This window comes from Pimephales promelas, chromosome 25 (genome assembly GCF_988280905.1).
Source record: "Pimephales promelas chromosome 25, fPimPro1.hap1.1, whole genome shotgun sequence".
Classification (NCBI taxonomy): Eukaryota; Metazoa; Chordata; class Actinopteri; order Cypriniformes; family Leuciscidae; genus Pimephales; species Pimephales promelas.
In genome coordinates this window covers 17,388,247-17,407,313 of record NC_142793.1, presented here as the reverse complement: position 1 = coordinate 17,407,313, position 19,067 = coordinate 17,388,247, and the positions used below count along the sequence as shown (strand labels likewise).

Here is a 19,067-nt window from a genome sequence, read left to right as displayed (position 1 = left end):
TCCAAGATTTCCATGTCTTTCTTTCTTCAGTCGAAAAGAAATTAAGGTTTTTAATGAAAACATTCCAGGATTTTCTCCATAATGGACTTCAATGGGAACCAAAGGTTCAAGGTCCAAATGAGAGTTGCAGTGCAGCTTCAAAGGGGTTTAAACGACACCAGATGATGAATAAGGGTCTTATCTAGCGAAACGATCGGTCATTTAAAAAATAAATAAAAAAGTTTAAGTTTTATAAGCACAAATGCTCGCTTTGCTCTGTTCTATGATGAGCGTTCGTGACTCTCCTGTTCAAACTCGTTCATCAAAATGACAAATCTTTTTTCAAGTCATGACCCGAAGGGTCCTAGATAAGATCCTTAATCATCGTCTGGTGTCATTTGGACCTTGAACCGTTTGGTTCCCTTTGGAGTCCATTGTATGGAGAAAATCCTGGAATGCCAATTGTCTTTTCTGTATTTACATTGTATTGCATACAACGTTTTGCATAAATGTAATTTATTATTAACTTTTTACTTAAAAATTACTTAACTTTTGCGGTAACTGAAAACCTCCCTCTTTTGTTTTAGATTTCCTTATATAATAGCAAAACAATTTTCATACTTATTTAACCTTCAAATGATCTTCATTGCCTGTTCCTACACTTCTGGGCTTCAGGGTCTACGACCCCAACAAGAATTGATTGAGTGATAGTACAAAAAGTATACATTTTTAATCATACAAATAATATAATTTTTTTGTTTACTTCTCATCTATTCATTAATGCTGTGTTTTTGGAGATATAAAGTACTTTTGTATCCATATAGACCATTTTGCAAGATGTAAACAACACTGGTCCAGAAACACTTCCTGTTTCAGTTTGTAACTGTTTTCTTTATTTCACGTGTAAAGAAAACATATTAAAGATGTTTGTTTAACTTTTTGATTCAGGTTTGGGATTTGTTTTTTTGACACATGAAGAAAATTTATTTAGTTTTTTTTCACATTTCCCATTCATTTCACTGTGGGGTCATATTGACCCCTTAGACCAGAAGTATAAACATTTATTTATTTTTTTTACATACCTTCAGAACAACCGAATCAAGCCCCGTTTATTCCACTGAGATGAAGGGAACCTTTTTTTTTTATTAAGTAAAAGTCGATTGGGGTCATATAGACCCCATGACCCAATTGAGGGCTACCTTATTAATTCAGAAACTAAAAACCTAAAGTTGGTGCCTTTTTCAAAGTAGAGTGGAAATACCTTTGGATTAATCGTTGAGGGATTCAAGCATTCAAACGAACCAACCCAAGTTTTTAACCACTACACTACAACAGGCCTATTCAAGTGAAACTTGAACAGAAATGCCTGGATCTGCAGGATATGACTAAAGCACCAAGAAGCACAATGACAGACTCATAAGGAATTAAGTGAAGGAAAAGGGGGAAGCAAATACCATAAAATCAGACAAAATAAATAGCATCACAAATACAAAAAGGTCTTTTATTTCATGGGGATGACAATTCCAGTAAAGAACAAGGATTCCGGTATTTTGCAATGACACAGTGAGGATTTGAAAACTGCTCAAATTCCCTGGATATTGTAAAATTGACTCGCCCAACCCATCCATTGGGCGATAGTTACCTGCGTTATAAACTGTTTTAAAGTGCAATGTGGAGATAGAGAAAACTTGCACACTATTCATCTACTGAAAAACAGATCAGTTGGAAATCTATCGATACAAAAATAAATGGTAAATGCTTATTGTGTACAAGCATAAAAATATGATTTAGCAGATAGGAACATTAAGAAAAAAAGATTTTTTGGGGGTGGTGGTGGGCAACCATTAGTAAACACGCGAGGAACCCATTCTGTTCAGACAGCGCTCATTACACAGCATGTTGATAAGCCATTTTCTCTATACTTCCCTCATAAACCCACATCCTTCTTTAGACAGTTATTCTCATATACAGACATAATAAAGACATGACTTGCTTTCAAAAGTGTCTATACACATATATAAACGGGTTAAGAACAAATGTACTGTATGGACTGAAAACACAGGAGGGACTGTTTTAAAATACAAAAATAGCAACTGGCGTCTAATTTAACATTTGCACAAGGCTTTATGAGCGACCTTTCCACAAGGTTAAATTCATTTGCCAACACTGTAGCTAGCCATATCGTGAGTCAGACACAAAGTATTAACAATACACACCTGAAGTAAACAAAGTAGGAATGGCTCATCCAACACTAAGTATGTTCCTTCACTTTTTCTGAGGATCTACGCTATGATAAATATATTTAGCTTTGTTGCTCCAAACTGTAAAGACTCCACACAATATAGTAGGCGTCCCCACTATGATTAGTGTAACTTAATAACTTCCGCATTGTTTCTGAGAGCTGGTGTTTCCTAGAAGATGAGAACAAACGGTTTCTGATTGGTTGAATCGCTTTATGCATTTTTCAAAAGCATAACTATGGAAGCAATACACTTTTTCAAGAATAATATGTATACTAGTTGTATCCAGATCAGTAAATGCCCTGTGATAAAGCGTGCCATTTTAGAACAGGAAGACCATTTAAAAAGACACATCCAGCTGGTATTTTCATCAAACCATTGATGGTGAATTTAGTCTATTGTCTGATAAACATGTGTCTATACAAAAGTAGTATAAAAACAACAACCTTTCAAGGAGTTGGGGACAAATTGCTTAACAAAAACGGTTTCCGTGGATGTCTGATGTCTTCATCAGATCGGAGCAGTTGAATTTAGAAGGGAAAGTTCATTTTCACTCTGCCACTTTGGGGTCGAAGTAAATATACACATATAAAAAAAGCTTTATATACACACAGAATCAGCTTATCATACACATGGATCTGACACAGAGCCACGCTTTCTTTTTTCCTCCTTTGTAAAGGGGTTTAAAAAAAGAAAGTTCTTTTAAGTACACTACTCTTGTTGTACGGTGTGTTTGGAGGTCAAAGGTTGGCAATGGGAACGTCAAAAAGGTCACAAAGGCCCTCCGTCTCATCCAGGTTATAGATGTAGTCATGGTCACCCGGAGGAGGGGACAGACGGAGGAGCGGAGAGAAAACTATGAGAGAGAAAGACAGAAGAAGAGTGATACTGTGGCCATCTTTGTGTAACCACATGAAGCAGCGTCTAAATGTTGCTCATTTTATTTGTCATCATGAGTCTATTTATGTTAGCATCTAAAATGGGATGTAATTTCAGTTGATGGTCAAATTTAATTGAGTTTTATTGATTATACAAGCATGATATAATACATCGTTCATGTGACGTGACATTTGATTTGTTATGTACACAAACATTCAAACTTCCATTTCATGTTTAGTAATAGACTAGGTACAGGTGGGCTGACTCATGATCGGCTTTACCTTCTGATGACATCAGCTCCTCAAGCAAATCTGTACTCATAATGTCTGTATGGAGGAAGAAGGAAACATGTCAAATATGAAAAGGTTCTTCCTTGTGTTACTTCATTGGTTCGGTCAAGCACATTAGCAGTAGAATGTGATACATGTCAACAATGAGCAGCAAATCTCAAGTATGTTAAACAGGTCCTCACCTTTAGGGTCAAACATTTCTGAAAAATCTTTGGGGAAGTCCAGTACTGGGGAAAAAAAAGGGGAAACAGACTCACAATGTTTAAAGAAGCCAATTTGATAGCAAATGAGCCAGATTTAAACTCACACTTCCCAACATGGACTGCCAAATTTCAGACGAGAATTTTCTTTTTACTAATTTTGTCAGCTATTTTGAAATTTAGTCTTAAGGCCGTTGCACATTGAGTCCGAAATTCGCATCTGGAATTTTCGCACGTTAAAAAAAAAATATTCGACCTCTCGTTATGTCAATCACGCTTGCACACCGCCTCCAAAACTTTCGTCCGTTATAAAAAATTCGAATTCGGGTTCGATTTTATGTGTTTTTCGCATCCACAGCCAGCATTATGAGAGGTTTTTTGACAATTCAGCGCTGGGGGGAGCTCGTTCCGCACATGCGCAGTCCTTTCAGTTTCGGTTTTCGATTAGATCAAGTGTTTTTATGTTCTCTCGATCGGATTAGAAAAGGAATAAAGCTCCCCTTTCAATCGGATCAAAATTTCGGATTGATTAAGGTGTGATTAAGCAGCCAATTCGATAACTAATGCATTATTTGGGTACAATATATAACCTATAGCCTATACAGCTGTTCTGTCTGCCCAGCGCTTCCGCCGGGCTGCGCGTGTGTGTGACTGTGTCCATACCTTAGACATAGGCTACTGCCAGTCTCTGTTCAGGATCGATTGGTTCACGAATCTTCTTTTCAATATGTGGCTCCAGAATCGCAAGCAAAGTATCAAACTGTCCCACTGACATTCTGAAGTAAATTTTGAATCGTTCGGGATAAACTCCTTGACAAGGAGGTGGAACTCCTTCATCTCGGCGCAATTTCAGGATTGGATGGACCCAATATTTTCTCTTTCTTCTCTTTTCAATAAGAGAGAGGGCAACAAAATAATCATTTTTAATTTCTGTGCGTTTTTTTCCGCAAAGGTTTAATAAATACACATCAGACTCAGTGTGCAAGGTTTCTGTACGTGGCGAAATTTCAGAATGATTACACTTACATAAGCACAAATCAAGAGAATGTCAACTCATACATGTGGTTTATTTTACCTCATCTAGTTTCCTAATATATTATAGACAAGTTATATAAACACACAATCTCTGCATTATGAAAACTGGTAAAACAAGAAACTTCTCAAATTAAACATGTGATCTCATTTTCAAATGCATGGGCACTTACAATCGGAAGGGTCTGTTTTGATTGGTTCAAAAAGTGTTGATGAATCAGGAAGTGAAGAGCTGTCCAATGAAGCAGATGACTGCAGCTGCTGGGTGTCCGCTGAAGACGCCGGATTGGCTGTTGTTTCAGAGGAGGAGGTGCTTGAAATATCTACAAAATACAAAAAATATTATATTTAGTAATAGTACATAAAGCATGAGAAATTATATATGAGGGATGCACAATATATCTGGCACCATATCAGTATCGTCCGATATACGTTCATTTTTAATGATATCATTATAGACGCAATAAGTAAATTAGGCCGATAGATATTGTATCATTTTTCAGCTGTGACCCTTCAGATGACTGAAATAATTTTCTCATATAGGATGTGTTTGGTTAAGTTAATCAAAGCGTTAGTAAAGAGCTTCAGTTTACTGGTGCTCATCTTTGCCTTCAGCACATCTAGCTCAAACAGAATTGCACATTAATAACTATAATTAGGACTTTTCAAATTCAAAAACGTTTGAATTCTTTGGGTTTAGTTGCCGTGTTTCAGCACAAACACACATATAAGCCTTCACTACCAATTAGTAAAAATAAAAATCATAGTTCATTTGTAATAAAGGGGCAAAAAAACAAACAAACAAAAAAAACAGCGTTTTCAGACATTTCATTAATGACAAATTTTCATATTTCTTTTGTCCAACCTGTGGCTGTCCTAGCAGCAGAAACAGTGGTTGTGCTGGGAGGGATGGTGGTGGTGGTGGTGGTGGAGGAGGTGGTAGGACTCTGGCAGGTGGAGGCGGGTGATGGCGTACTGACGGCTGCTGGTTTGGTGGGTGTGACAGCAGCAGATGTAGTTGAAGCAGGAGGGGTGGACAGGCTCTGAAGCATGTCATCAGGCGGGGGAACGGGCAGCACCACAGGAGAAGAACTACAGGGATCCTTATTCACCAGGAGGACCTCGATGGGACCTGCAGAGCTCTTCAGGTGAATCTGGTACTTCTTTTGTCCATTGACATGCTACAAAAAAAAGTGAGTGTATTTAGCTTCTGGATTGTTTAGGTGTTTTTCTTAAGAAGCATAAATTACATGAAAGAGTCATAACACTAATAAAACCGTGCTAAAAAGTATTATGGTACTATGGGTACCATGAAGATGTGTGTGTATATTTATAATTAACTGAATGAATTACTCATAAATCAGATATTAGTTTCTAGTAGATTATAATCTAGCAGCACTTACAGATTCAGGCACAGGGACCTCCAACTGTGTTCCTGAGGGAGCTCTGATTGCTAGAAGAGTGTCACCTAGTGGCAGACAAACATATATAGAGGTAAACTACAATAAAGAAACATAAATATGTAACTTTTACATATATTTGTTGTTCCCGTGACATTGCTGCTTTGTTGGGTGTCTGATGGGAAAAACCAACCTTTGAAGCAATTGCAGAGGTCTTGATGCGTTACATATGCTAGAGTGAGTCAAGTTAAGGATAAACTGCAAACATATGCTGAATTCAGAACCACATCCAACCTACTCTTCCTTCTAAAATAGTATACTAGTAAGCAGTTCTCAGAAAATTGGAAACACTTTAGGAGTTTCAAAGTCATCATCTGATTGAATTTTACAGGATTTCTAGGAGATGTGTGTGTCGCGGTCCACATGGAAACAAATCCGTTGTGACGCCAAACTCCCACGTGGAAGAAAGCTGCCGTGTTTACAACTGTGATGCTGAGCGACTATCAGAATCAACTAAACGCTGGATTTTCAAAGGTTTTTGAAGTTCGCAGAATATACTCTACACCACACACCTGTCTGGTCTATTGAAGGGACATCGACATTATATTAAGTATCACAAGAGCATGTAAAGCAAAAACAGTGAACAAAGGTGTAGCTAGAAGGATATGGGCTATTTATTGAGTCATCTGTTACATTCTTGATGCTCTGCTGAACCCAAACTCTCTGCTGGTCCAGTTCATGCTCCCTCCTGTCAAGATCCTCCAATTCCAACTTGAGATCTATCAGCTTGTCTGCAATTTCACGCGTGTTGCAACCTGGACCAACACCCCTTCAAATGAACAAAAAGAGAAACAGACATTTAGATCAAGTGAATTAGTTGACGCTTGAACAGACAGCTCTCTAAAATGTAAATAGCCAGAGCCTAATCATTTAAACAGTTGTCTCGGAAGAGCAATTAGTTGTATTTTCATGTTTAGGTTGGATTGTTTCTTAAAATAAACTGATTTTAATTGGCATTGGCACTTGCTAAGTATTGTTTCAAATTAATAATAATAAAAACTACATATATTGTTCTTGGGGTCTTTAAGAATTTATGTTTTTTGAAGAAGAATCTTATGCTTAGCATGACTTGCATTTATTTGATCAAAAATAAACTAATATTGTGAAATATTATTAAAATTCAAACTTACATTACTAAATGTAATTAATTTATTTGATCATAATTATTCCAGTCTTCAGTCACATTATCCTTCAGAAATCCTTCTAATGTGTGTATTTGCTGATCAAGAAATATTTGAAATCAGTCAGGCTGTCCAATATTTTAGTACTTTTGAAATACTTGAGCAGAAAGTTGCAAACTTGATTTATTTGAAATAGAATAGTAACTGTCTTTACTGTCACTTTTGACCATTTTATACATCCTTGCTTAATAAAACTATGAATTTCTTTGATAAAGAAGCTTACTCGAATTAAAAGCATTGGACCTCTTATCTTCTTTTTTGTACTCATGCTTAATAGCAAATATTAGCATAATTAACAATAAGATTACATCCTTCTTATCAGATTCACAAGGAAAAGATGCCTGACGTCCTTAGTGGCCCACTAAAATCTTTAATGTGTTGATGCAAAACACTAATAATGCCCCTACAGCGACCATCAAAATGGGAAAAACGAGTATGTAAATATAAAAAAGACACCAGAAAGTATTCACAGAATTGCCTTACTTCCACTGGATGCTGTTTTTGGATTTCTTCTCAATAAGTCCAATGCCTTCCAAAACATTGGTGATGTCATATATCCGCCTTTTCTGTCTTACAGCCAAAGTATCTGCAGCCTAAATCACATTCACACAAAAGAAACCAAACAAGATTATTGATTCTTCTCATCACATGCGGCCCAAATACACAAAACACACAAGTGCTCAAGTGTATCGCATACAAAGCCCTTAAAAGAGCAGTTCACTGAAAAATAAGCTAATTTACTCACTTTTTATGACTTTATTTCTTCTGTGGGGAATGTTTTAAGTAGAGTGTGAGAGACTGACATCTTCGGTCACCATTCACTTGCATTGCATCTTCATTCCATGCAATGAAAGTAAATGGTGACTGAGGCTGTCATTGAGCCTAACACCTCATTTTGTGTTCCCACTTAAGAAAGAAAGTCGTATGGGTTTAGAACAAAAAGAGGGTAAAAAAAGACAGAACTTTTATTTTTCCTTTGAACTGTCCCTTTAAGACGTATTGCCTATCAAAACAGACAAAAACAGCCCCCAAAAAAGTTGACAAGCAAGCAACTTCAAGCAATCAAGTTCCAAGATGACCTGTTCATTTCTACAAGACTTCGATCAAAGATAGTTAAAATGACCAAACTTGTATTTCAATACGTTTTTAAAACGCGTAATATAGTGTTTAAACCCCAATGGAAGCCAAGAAGCGGATCGCCTGGTCGCACAGGCCTAAACTATCCCAAACTCCAGAGCACGTGCTTGTTTTGAAGGCTTTTGTTTGAGATTTCAGTCCGGATGGGTTTAGCTTCTTAACCGCAAGAAACCTCCGGGATACAACAAACACCACATCAGCGGGTTTGCATCGCAGACAAGTAATGACATTACATTTGCAACCTGTTAGCTGGCTCGCATGGTTTAGTGGAGGAACTAACGTTGCTTTATTTAAGCGAGCTGTCGTGTTGTTGAGAGAGGGGTAGTAACTTACATGCACGCGACCCCCTCCTCCCTTCCCAAAGAAACTTTTTGATCAACTTTTCTGTTCTGTTAAGACCTGGAGTGCATCTGTTTGCATGCAAACAATAAAAACTATGCATTTTTAGCAGGCGCTGTCCATCTCGCGCGTGCGATACTCAAAACATATAACGTTAGCAGATGACGGTGATAGTAATGATGAGCTCGTCTCGTGCTTACAGCTTTCAGATCCAGCACTCCGTCCTTCGCTTCCTGCAGCAGAGTCACAAATTTAGTCGTGAGGAGCCCGAGACTTTTCTCGTGGCGACTGGGGGTCTGCGGCTGCAGCGAATCTCCCATCGCACCCAGTTCGTTTCTTCCGGTCTCGAAATCCATCAAGTTGCTTTTAAAGTATTAATAAATCCCCACAGCTCTGCCTGCGGTCGGTTTATATTTGTATAGTGAACGCTTTCTGTTGTTATATCGCTGACAGCACCGCTTCTGCCGCCCAAACGCTCGCTTCCCGTCACCGGCCGGTGATTCCTATAGCATGGACGGGGAAGTTCACCTCGAAATGAGAGAGTTAAGCCCCCGTTCAGGGTCCGGTCCGATTCAGGACACAGGTTACCCGAACCCAGATGGCCTAACAAGAACAGGCGCTCTCACAAGCACCAGATCTGAGCTAACGTTACTTGAATGACTGAAGCCGTTGACGGCGCGGTGCATCATGGGATGACCTGCTAAAAATGGGAAGCTCTGTGGCACGACCTGTAGGGGGCGATAAGAACAGCATATCTGAAGCGGCCATGTGGGGGCCACCATAGATATCTATAGGGGCCACAGATACAGATAGGTTTTTCTGTGCTGCTGAGCCTATTTTTTACAGTCTATGTGCTGAACCAATTGTTACAGTCTATGTGCTGAACTGAAAAATGCAAGTTTTTATGTGAATAACCATAGAATGTTTTTATCATTAGGCATTTGTTAACTTTTTAATGCTTTCTGACTTGCAGCAGACGTAGGCTTTTAGATAGATAGATAGATAGATAGATAGATAGATAGATAGATAGATAGATAGATAGATAGATAGATAGATAGATAGATAGATAGATAGATAGATAGATAGATTTTTTTTGCGTTATTCAGCCTGAGGGTGGCGCTCTAATGTTGATTGACAGGCTTTAGGCTACACAGGACACATATGCGTACTAGTCTGTATTTTTATTTTTTATTTTTTTTATTGCTCAACTGAAAACAACAGTATACAAAATATACAACATTAACCTTGCCAGGGGGTATCACATGCATTCAAACAAATTGTAAGTAATACAAATATTTCTCGTTTTCATAGCCTTTTTGTTCAAAGAACCACTAATTAATTTTATATATGATAACATACCACAATAAAAATGTTTAAAGGCCAGTTTTTGTTTTATATATTTGCATTTGTGGATATAGAATTTAGCTTGCACAATTAGTAAATTTATAATAAAAAACATATCTTCTTTACTTTGTTTTCTAAAAAACCAAAACAACATTTTCCCACTTCAAAGTAAAGTCCTTGTAAAGTTTACTTTACAGGTGCTGGGTGCTCTCAGGGTGATTTCCGCAAAAAGAACAGTTCACTTCAATGTCACTTTTGAATTTCGTCATATACTGTTTAGCAGGGTAGTACTTACGGATAATTTTGAAAGAAATTTCCTTGACCTTGTTAGAAATAAAAAACTCATTGGGAATTGTCCATACTTTTTTAGTTAATATCATTGACAAAAGAATTCCAGTATGAAACAACATATGGGATAGATATCACTTCTTTCTGAAACAAAGACGGTACATATTTATTGTGATTTCTAGAAGAGGTCAGACAGATTTTACCTATATTATATCGGAATCGATTGACTATAGAAAGGAACAGAAGAGATATTAAAATCAACACTTCTAAATAGCATTTTGACACCAGATGGTATAGTATCATATACTATTGAATATTCTTTCGGTGTGGCTGCATAGGTGTTTAAAAATTCTGTGTAAGACATAAATTGTCCATCACTATTGAACAGTTGAAACACTAAAATAATCCGTTTCTCAATCCAGTTAGGAAAAAATAATGACTTATTCTTATATAGAATATCCCGGTTGTTCCATATAATATATTTATGGGGAGAAAAGTTGTGCTTATATATGAGGAACCATGCTAACAAAACTTGTTTGTGAAATAAAGAGAGCTTTTCCGGTATTTTGTCTACATTGTAATTTGCAACCTAATATGAAGCTCAAACCAAATCTAGAAAATATAAAGTTAGGAATAAAATTCCAAATGGAAACAGGATTTTTAAGAAATTGTTTGGCCCAGTTGATTTTAAAAGTATTGTTTAGAGTATCAAAGTCTAACACATTTAGCCCACCATGTTCATAGCTATTCATTATGACACTTTTCCTGATGTAATGTGTCTATTCTTCCAAAGAAAATTAAATAGCATACAATCAATATCCTTACAAGTTTTGTTGTCTACATGGACAGAAAGAGCAGTATATGTGAGTCGAGACAAGCCTTCTGCTTTTGAAAGCAAGACTCTCCCTCTCACTGTTAGGTCTCTCTGCAGCTATTGATTTAATTTGGTTTGTGTTTTTTTAATAAGCGGTGGAAAGTTTAATAAAATTCTTCTCTTTTCATCTTTACAAATGAATAAGCCTAAATAGCCTAATTTGCTTCCTTTCGGCTGGGAATATCACAAATATTCTGATCCTTACAATCTTTGACAGGTAATAAGGTAATAATTGACATTTACTTAAATTTAAGGTCAAGCCAGAAGCTGTGGAAAATTCTTCAATATTTTTTAAGGCAATAGGCAGCTGACTGGCATTCTTAAGAAAAAAATTGTCGTATCATCAGCTAGGCTGATGCATATTTCTTTACCTGCTATGTTAATACCTTTCATGATGCTATTAGAGATATGAGAGGCAATAATTTGCAAGCAAAGTAAAAACAAATAAGGGCTGATTGGGCATCCTTGTTATCCCACGTTTAAGATTAAATCTTGACATTGTACCATTTTTCATTCTAACGGAGCTATTAGCATTTGAATACAGGGCAAAGACAGCATTACAGAACATATCACCAAAGCCAATTTTTTAAGAGAAAGAAATATGAATTCATGCTCAATAGAATCAAAGGCTAGGCTTTGTAGAAGTCTAAGAGGAGGATAAATGAGTCATCCTATATCAGATCAGTAATCCAAAATGTCAAAAACAAGTCTGAGATTATTAGAGATATGCCTATTCTTCATAAAACCAGACTGAGTTTCGTCTATAATACCATCTTTTATTCTTCTGGCCAACACTAAAGCCATAATTTTATAGATTGTTTAAAAGACATATTGGTCTCCAATTGTCAATAAAAAGCAGATCCTTATTAGGTTTTGGGATTAGAGTGATGAGGCCTTGCGTGAGACTCCATGGAAGAGTACTCCTTTCAATACTTTCGACAAATACTTGTGAAAGGTGCTAGTAGATCAGAAAATGACTTGTAGAATTCTGATACTAGACCATCGTTGCCAGGTGATTTATTATTTTTAAGAAGAGCAATAGCTCCAATAACCTCTTCTTTTGTAAGTGGTATTCTTTGGCAAAGTCACCGAGCCAATCGCGTAGTCATGAATGTTATTGTTAGAGGGTTTCTTCCTGAGGCGGCGTGGCTATCACCTGTTGGCATTGTCAACTTTGCTTTTGGGTTTTTCAGCTGTCTTTTATTGCAGCCCATTCTCACCCCCAAGGCGTCACTTAACTGACGCCTTGGGAAGCATTTGGACATGCTTTAATATCTGACGCTTTTTTGTTTATTGTCGCGGGTCGACATCTCAAAATTTAAATCCTCTTCACAAAGTTCCTTTAGCGATTAATAAAGTTAATAAATATTATTAACTATGATTAATAATGTTATTATAATACTCCCAATCAACTACTGCGGAGGGTAAAGGTACTGTTATTTCACCCTTTTTAATTTCGTTGAGGTTGTGTTCCCACATCGTTTACTAGTTTGGATTGCTATAACTTGAATGACTGTCAACTGTTGAATGAGTGTCAAGCATGTCAAGTCGCGCTTTGTTTACTTCGAACCGGAAGTCGCGCCCACTTTTGACGCAAGGCCTCATGGGGCGTAGGAAACTTGTGGGTAGGAGATGAGAAAATCCACGAAATATCTAAATACTACTGTTATTGAGTCATGAAATGTAATTTTAAGAGTGTTTCAGGCGAGAATGTGGTTGTTTAAATCTCAAATCTGTAGTTTATTTATAAAGATAGCGCCTATCTGAAAAATGCTGACGTTTTCGGAGTTCTGACATCCAAGCCTTCAGCGGACACTCAGCGAGATCAACCCCGACTGGAACAGCTTATCCTCGGCTAGTGCTTCTGACGTTTGCCGCTGGCTCTCTCTAGTCTAGTGGATAAACCTTGACGTAGGCTATAATTCGTCTTGTGTAAAAGTCTATCTTTGGTCTCATTAAACTATAGTTTGTTCCATGGCAAAAAAAATGAGGTTTCATAACTTTTTGAGGTTTCATAACTTTATGGCTCTTTAACTTTAACAACATTTGTTTCAAATTATCTTCACTAAATGAACAATAAAATAAAATGACATAACCCTGTCTCTGTTTGATAAATGTCAACAAAAATCAATGTTTCATATTTTTAAAATGAAAACAAAAAGATCATGTTCATTTTGTTATAAATAAATGCAGTGAGCGTTGCCTGAACCACATGGCTGTTTTTTTGTTTTGTTTTTTTGTTAATGAAAAGAGTCAGAGTTGTGTTTTCTAACATATTTCGTTTTATTGTTGACGGAAAGATGCAGAGTTGTAGCAAATTTCGTTTTATTGTTGCCTAAAATATAGGCTAAAGAAGAGATAACCGGCGTAGAGCGTGCTGAGTGACGCGATCATAGACTGTGGACGCGATCAAGTACGCTCTGTTCCATTTGCAGAAGAACCGGACTTGCGTCCTCGCATCCTCGGGAGTTCGTTCTCCTGAGTCAAACTTGGCAAGTCTGAACTACCAAGGACGCAAGTCCGAAGTCTGCGTACTTGGTATTGAGAAACGGCTATAGTAGGGTGACCAAACGTCCTGTTTTCCCACATGTCCTGTTTTCACGTCCTGTCCTGGCCGCCCTGTCTGTTTTTTAAAAAGTGATGAAAATGTCCTGGTTTTCCTTATTTTTCATTGGGCCATTAAGCGTGTACTTTAAATACACGCTTGCCTTTGCACACAAAACAGAGCCATCTGCGAAAACTGAAGCGTCTGAAGCACTGCTAAAATTCTGTGAACGTAAAGTCCGCCTACTTTGATTTGATTAGTCATTTCAAATATTCTGACATTGACAAGCAGTGACAGACCAATCGAGGCTGCGATGAACACACACACACACACACACACACACACACACACACACACACACACACACACACACACACACACACACACACACACACACAGGCCTCTGTATTCTGATGATTCTGAGTCTGACGTGCTCTGTGCTTGACGCTGCGGATTGAGGAACACGCAGACGAGGGGGTGAAGCCAAAGACATATGTTTTGTGTGCAAAGGCAAGCGTGTATTTAAAGTACACGCTGGCCCAATGAAAAATAATGAAAACCAGGACATTTTCATCACTTTTTGAAAAACAGACAGGACGGCCAGGACAGGACGTGAAAACAGGACATGTCCTGGGAAAACAGGACGTTTGGTCACCCTATTATTAATGAGAACCTTGCTAGAACATGCCAAAGGCCAAAGTTCTGCGAATGCTCCCTGTTAGCTGAGTCTGTGCTGTTTGAGAAGGACAAGTGGAAATTTCCTCACGACTTCAATGAATGAGCAAGGGCCGACCTGAGAAATTTGAAGCCTTTATGCCAGATAAAGATAACATTGTTTCTGTTTATATTCTATTGTCTGTTTACTTAGTGAATTCTTTCCTTATCCTCACACTTGTCTCAGAGAGTGAGGATCTAGCCTCAATTTATCTGGACTGGGGATGTAAAATGGCACTGGGTGGCGCCATTTTACATTATTGTGTTACTTTTTCTGCAGACGTACAGGAAGAAGAAGAAGTAGAAGTGACCGAAGCTCCTCACATGGAAGGTGGTAGTACTAGTCACCATAAAACAATATATATTTTAATATCTCACCAACGAGCTTGCATTTTAATGAAATGGCGACGTACACAAAAAGGCCAAAGGTAAAACCAACGTTTCCTCAAGTTATTAATATTCGTTGCCTCTCAGGTTAATTCATAAAGATTTAAATATTGCCTTAGGCTTGAAACACAGATGTTTTATAGTTGTTGTGTATAATCATGATGAGCCTTCAGCGTAGCATCATGTGTGGTTTCAGATAGACGATGAGATCTGTGTGCTGGACCCCCTGAAAGACTTCCTGCTCTGGTGTGATGGTGTCAATCTGACGCTCAGCAATAAGGTCAACTGTTCATTTAATATCAATGTAAATAAAATACAAATAAAAATGTATTGTTTTTATATATTCAGTTTTCATTTAAATTTTAGCTTGTGTTAGTACTTTTTTGTGCTTTTATCCAGTTTTTTTTATTTGTTTAATTTCTTTGAGTAATTTTAGTGCAATTAAATTGTTGTCATGACGACGATAAAACCCTTTGAGATATTTACCAATGGTTTTAGATATCCAAAGACTGTGCACTGACTACGAATGAAAGAAAGTGCACGCAATATGCTGGAATAAAATGTATTGCGCCTTGGCTGGTCCAGGGCTGAAATTTTTTTGCCATGATTTGAGCATTTAGAAATGAAATTTATGAGACAGTTGGCAGATTAGTGTTTCAAATATGAAATTTTATCGCAAGTTTGATGAACAGCTTTGGAGAATTTGATGTTTCCTCATTCAAAGAGGATAGGAGCTACATTTGAATGACTGAAATATCTGCCTGTGAGGCATTTCAAAGATGGCCGCCAAGTGGCCCGAGACTTGCCTTTAAAGGGACTTTTATATTTATTCACCACAGACACAGTTGATATTAATTTCTTTAGGTGTACATAAGTAAAGAGGGTACAGTAGCCGAATATGGCATGCTTGCCAAAGAGGACATTGAAGAGGGACACATCTTGTTCTCCATTCCCAGAGAGACACTCCTGCATCAGGGTACCACTAAAGTCAAAAAAGTGCTTGAAGAAGGTATGAGAACATTCAGGTTTATTGCAATTCCACCTCCTGTAGCTGGCTTGTAACCATCAAATCATGAATTTATGGTTGTAGGGAAAAAATCTTTGGAGAGCGCATCAGGCTGGGTTCCGCTTCTTCTGGGTCTCCTATATGAGTACACATGTTCACAATCCCATTGGAAACCATATTTGTCTCTCTGGCCAGACTTTAAGACACTGGATCAGCCCATGTTCTGGTAAGTTTTGCAGTGAACATCTGCAGACCTTCAAGATATCCTTCAAGGATGCTTCAGTTCTTCATGTCTCTGTTTTGAAGGTCCGAGGAGGAGCGTGATAAATTCCTGAAAGGAACGGGAATTCCCGAGGCTGTCAACACTGATCTGAAAAAACTCCAGGATGAGTACAATAACATAGTGCTTCCTTTCATGAAGTCCCATCCTGACCTGTGGGACCCCGAGAAGCACAACCTGGAGCTCTACAAGAGCCTGGTCGCATTTGTTATGGCCTATAGGTGAGATATCAACGAGCTAGTACATTTGATTAAATTAAATTAGCAATAATATGATATATACAATAAAATTATGTTTAGCACTATATATACCAAATCAGTTAATGGCGATATTTAAATTTATAGATTAAATAGATATATATCAAATTGGATATTTTAATTGTGCATGCTATACATTTAAATAAACTCAGCCATTATCTAATGCACACCAAACTATGACTTGTTATATCATAGTTATGAGTTTTTATGGCATAATTATGATTTACCATAGCATGTTTTTTTCCCCTGATGTGACAGAAATGGGCTTCCATACGTTTCTCAATATTTCCATGTCTCAGTTTTCAAGAGCCTGTAGAGGATGAGGATGAAGAAGAAGAAAAACAGCCTAACCCTCCAATGATGGTGCCCATGGCTGACATGCTGAATCACGTTTCCAAGCACAACGCCAATCTGGAATATACACCTGTATGTGGTGCAGACGTATTGCTTTTTTTTGATTGTTTATGCTTTCAAATCTCACATCTCACATGTTCCTTTGCAGGAGTGTCTGAAGATGGTGTCTGTACGGCACATTGGAAAGGGCGAGGAGGTGTTTAACACCTATGGACAGATGGCGAACTGGCAGCTCCTCCACATGTACGGCTTTGCAGAGCCGTTTCCTATGAATAGCAATGACACCGCAGATATACAGATGTCCAGTGTGTACAAAGCAGCAGTGCAAGGTGTGACTTTATAGATGTTTATAAAAAGAGGAACTTGTTTTGCTTATAGAAATACATTTCGTGACATTTTAATTGCATTTACAGTGGCACAAAATGAAGCAGATCAACGGCTCTTAGTGGACAAATGGAACATGTTGTGCGAGATGGAGATTGTCGGGGAGAAAGGAGTCTTTATCTTCGGACAATTAGGCTCCCTCACTTACAACGAGCTCTACACTACTCTGAAGGTAACCGTTTGATCCACATGACAAAAAGTCAATAATAGATTTGTTCTTGTTTTGATCAAAAACTCAATTTATTTTAAATTTTAGGTCCTTTGCATGCCAGTGCAAGATTTCGAGGAGTTCTGTAAAAACGAAGGCTGGGAGGAAGACGAAGAGGATGATGATGAAATGGAGGAGGCTCTGAGTTTCATCAGACTGACAGGGTTGTCAGCCGAGTGGAAGCGTCTCCTGCACACAGCATCTGCTTTGACGCTGGACTCTTATTCTGAGGATGTAGAGATGGACAGGAGGCGGCTGGAGGATCAGGGAGCTCTGGCTGAACTCGGCAGCAGAGAGAAGAGAGCTCTGCATGTGCGTTACGGTCAAAAGAGCATCCTACAGCGCTTGCAACAGCTCACCAAACCTGCTTCTTAGTATCTTATACAGCACTGACACTGCATTCTGAGCAATGCTGTAGTTGGCAAAACAGGAAAGAAGTCCTCAGGCAACATTTGCAAACTCTGTATAGTTTGTAGGTTTTTCATTTTGTATGCTGTACATTTCCCTTTCAATAAAATAATTTGGAATCTTACGTTTCAGATTGTGTTTTGATTCTGAGCTGTTGTGGTGTGCAAGAACGCGTTTTTCCATTCCAATGCGCTACTTTTCCATTGTTTTTCTATGTAAACAAGCGCTGGACGGACCGTTGCGCTCGTGCCGCAGCATTCTAAACACGATCAAAAAAAGGTAAAATCAGTTCCGATTTTTTTTTTTTTTTTTTTTTTAAATGTCTCCAGAAACATCATGTTCTGTGTGAACTTTCCGTTTGACTTTTGGTGGGTTCAAGCCCATTTACTTTTGGCATACGCTTTTATGTTGCATTTAAAATAAAAGGTTAATGCCTTTTGCAGATAAAATAAAAGGTTAATGCGCATCTTAGTATTTCCATCTAACGTTACCTTTGTTGGATTGAAACAGCTACTGTAACGTCCTTCCAATGAGGATTTTTAGGCACATACATTAAAAAAGTACATCTTTCCATTTGAAGTTCATCATAAGTTTGTCAAGGTAATTCTAAATTCAATCAATTATACACCTATGTAAAGCTTAAAGGGTTAGTTCACCCAAAAATGAAAATTCTGTCAGTATTTACTCACCCTCATGTTGTTCCAACCCCGTAAGACCTTCGTTCATCTTCGTAACAGAAATTAAGATATTTAAGATATTAAGATCGCTCCTGCATACAGTCCATAGGCTTCTTGAGGGACTGGCTTCTTGCTGTCCCCGAAAAGTCATTAAAGACATCGTTAAAATAGTCCAAGTGACTACAGGGGCTCAATCTTAAGTTTATCAAACAACGAGAACACTTTTGTGCGAAAAAAACAACAACAAAAATAACGACTTTATAGTAAGTCAACGTAGTGTGATTGTAGAGCTACGTCACACGCTGGTCACGTGTGTGTGATGCGTGTGACGTACAATAACAGAAGCTTAGCCTACTATAAAACTAGTAACCTGACTCGCGCAGAGGGAGAAATAAACGAATAGTTGAAATAAAGTCGTTATTTTTGTTGTTTTTTTGCGCACAAAAGTGTTCTCGTCGTTTGATAAACTTAAGATTGAGCCCCTGTAGTCACTTGGACTATTTTAACGATGTCTTTAATGACTTTTCGAGGACAGCAAGAGCCAGTCCCTCAAGAAGCCTATGGACTGTATGCAGGAGCGATCTTAATATCTTAAATATCTTAA

The 19,067-nt window shown here is 37.9% G+C and overlaps 2 protein-coding genes across 2 annotated transcripts; one reads left to right on the top strand and one right to left on the bottom strand.

The window, feature by feature from the left end:
- Positions 1 to 1,466: 1,466 nt before the first annotated feature.
- e2f4 (E2F transcription factor 4) lies at positions 1,467 to 9,436 on the bottom strand. The gene is made up of 10 exons (XM_089127582.1): positions 8,938 to 9,436; positions 7,745 to 7,854; positions 6,689 to 6,849; positions 6,214 to 6,258; positions 6,024 to 6,088; positions 5,486 to 5,801; positions 4,794 to 4,943; positions 3,571 to 3,615; positions 3,380 to 3,424; positions 1,467 to 3,075 (listed from the first exon to the last, which is right to left on the bottom strand). Exons 1-10 carry the CDS (start codon positions 9,091 to 9,093, stop codon positions 2,960 to 2,962), a joined length of 1,209 nt encoding a protein of 402 aa, XP_088983708.1. The 5' UTR covers positions 9,094 to 9,436; the 3' UTR covers positions 1,467 to 2,959.
- Positions 9,437 to 14,232: 4,796 nt separating this feature from the next.
- On the top strand, positions 14,233 to 17,910 carry setd6 (SET domain containing 6, protein lysine methyltransferase). The gene is made up of 9 exons (XM_039647070.2): positions 14,233 to 14,930; positions 15,086 to 15,169; positions 15,754 to 15,898; positions 15,980 to 16,121; positions 16,202 to 16,396; positions 16,732 to 16,858; positions 16,935 to 17,115; positions 17,200 to 17,342; positions 17,427 to 17,910. Exons 1-9 carry the CDS (start codon positions 14,904 to 14,906, stop codon positions 17,751 to 17,753), a joined length of 1,371 nt encoding a protein of 456 aa, XP_039503004.2. The 5' UTR covers positions 14,233 to 14,903; the 3' UTR covers positions 17,754 to 17,910.
- The last annotated feature ends 1,157 nt before the right edge of the window (positions 17,911 to 19,067 follow it).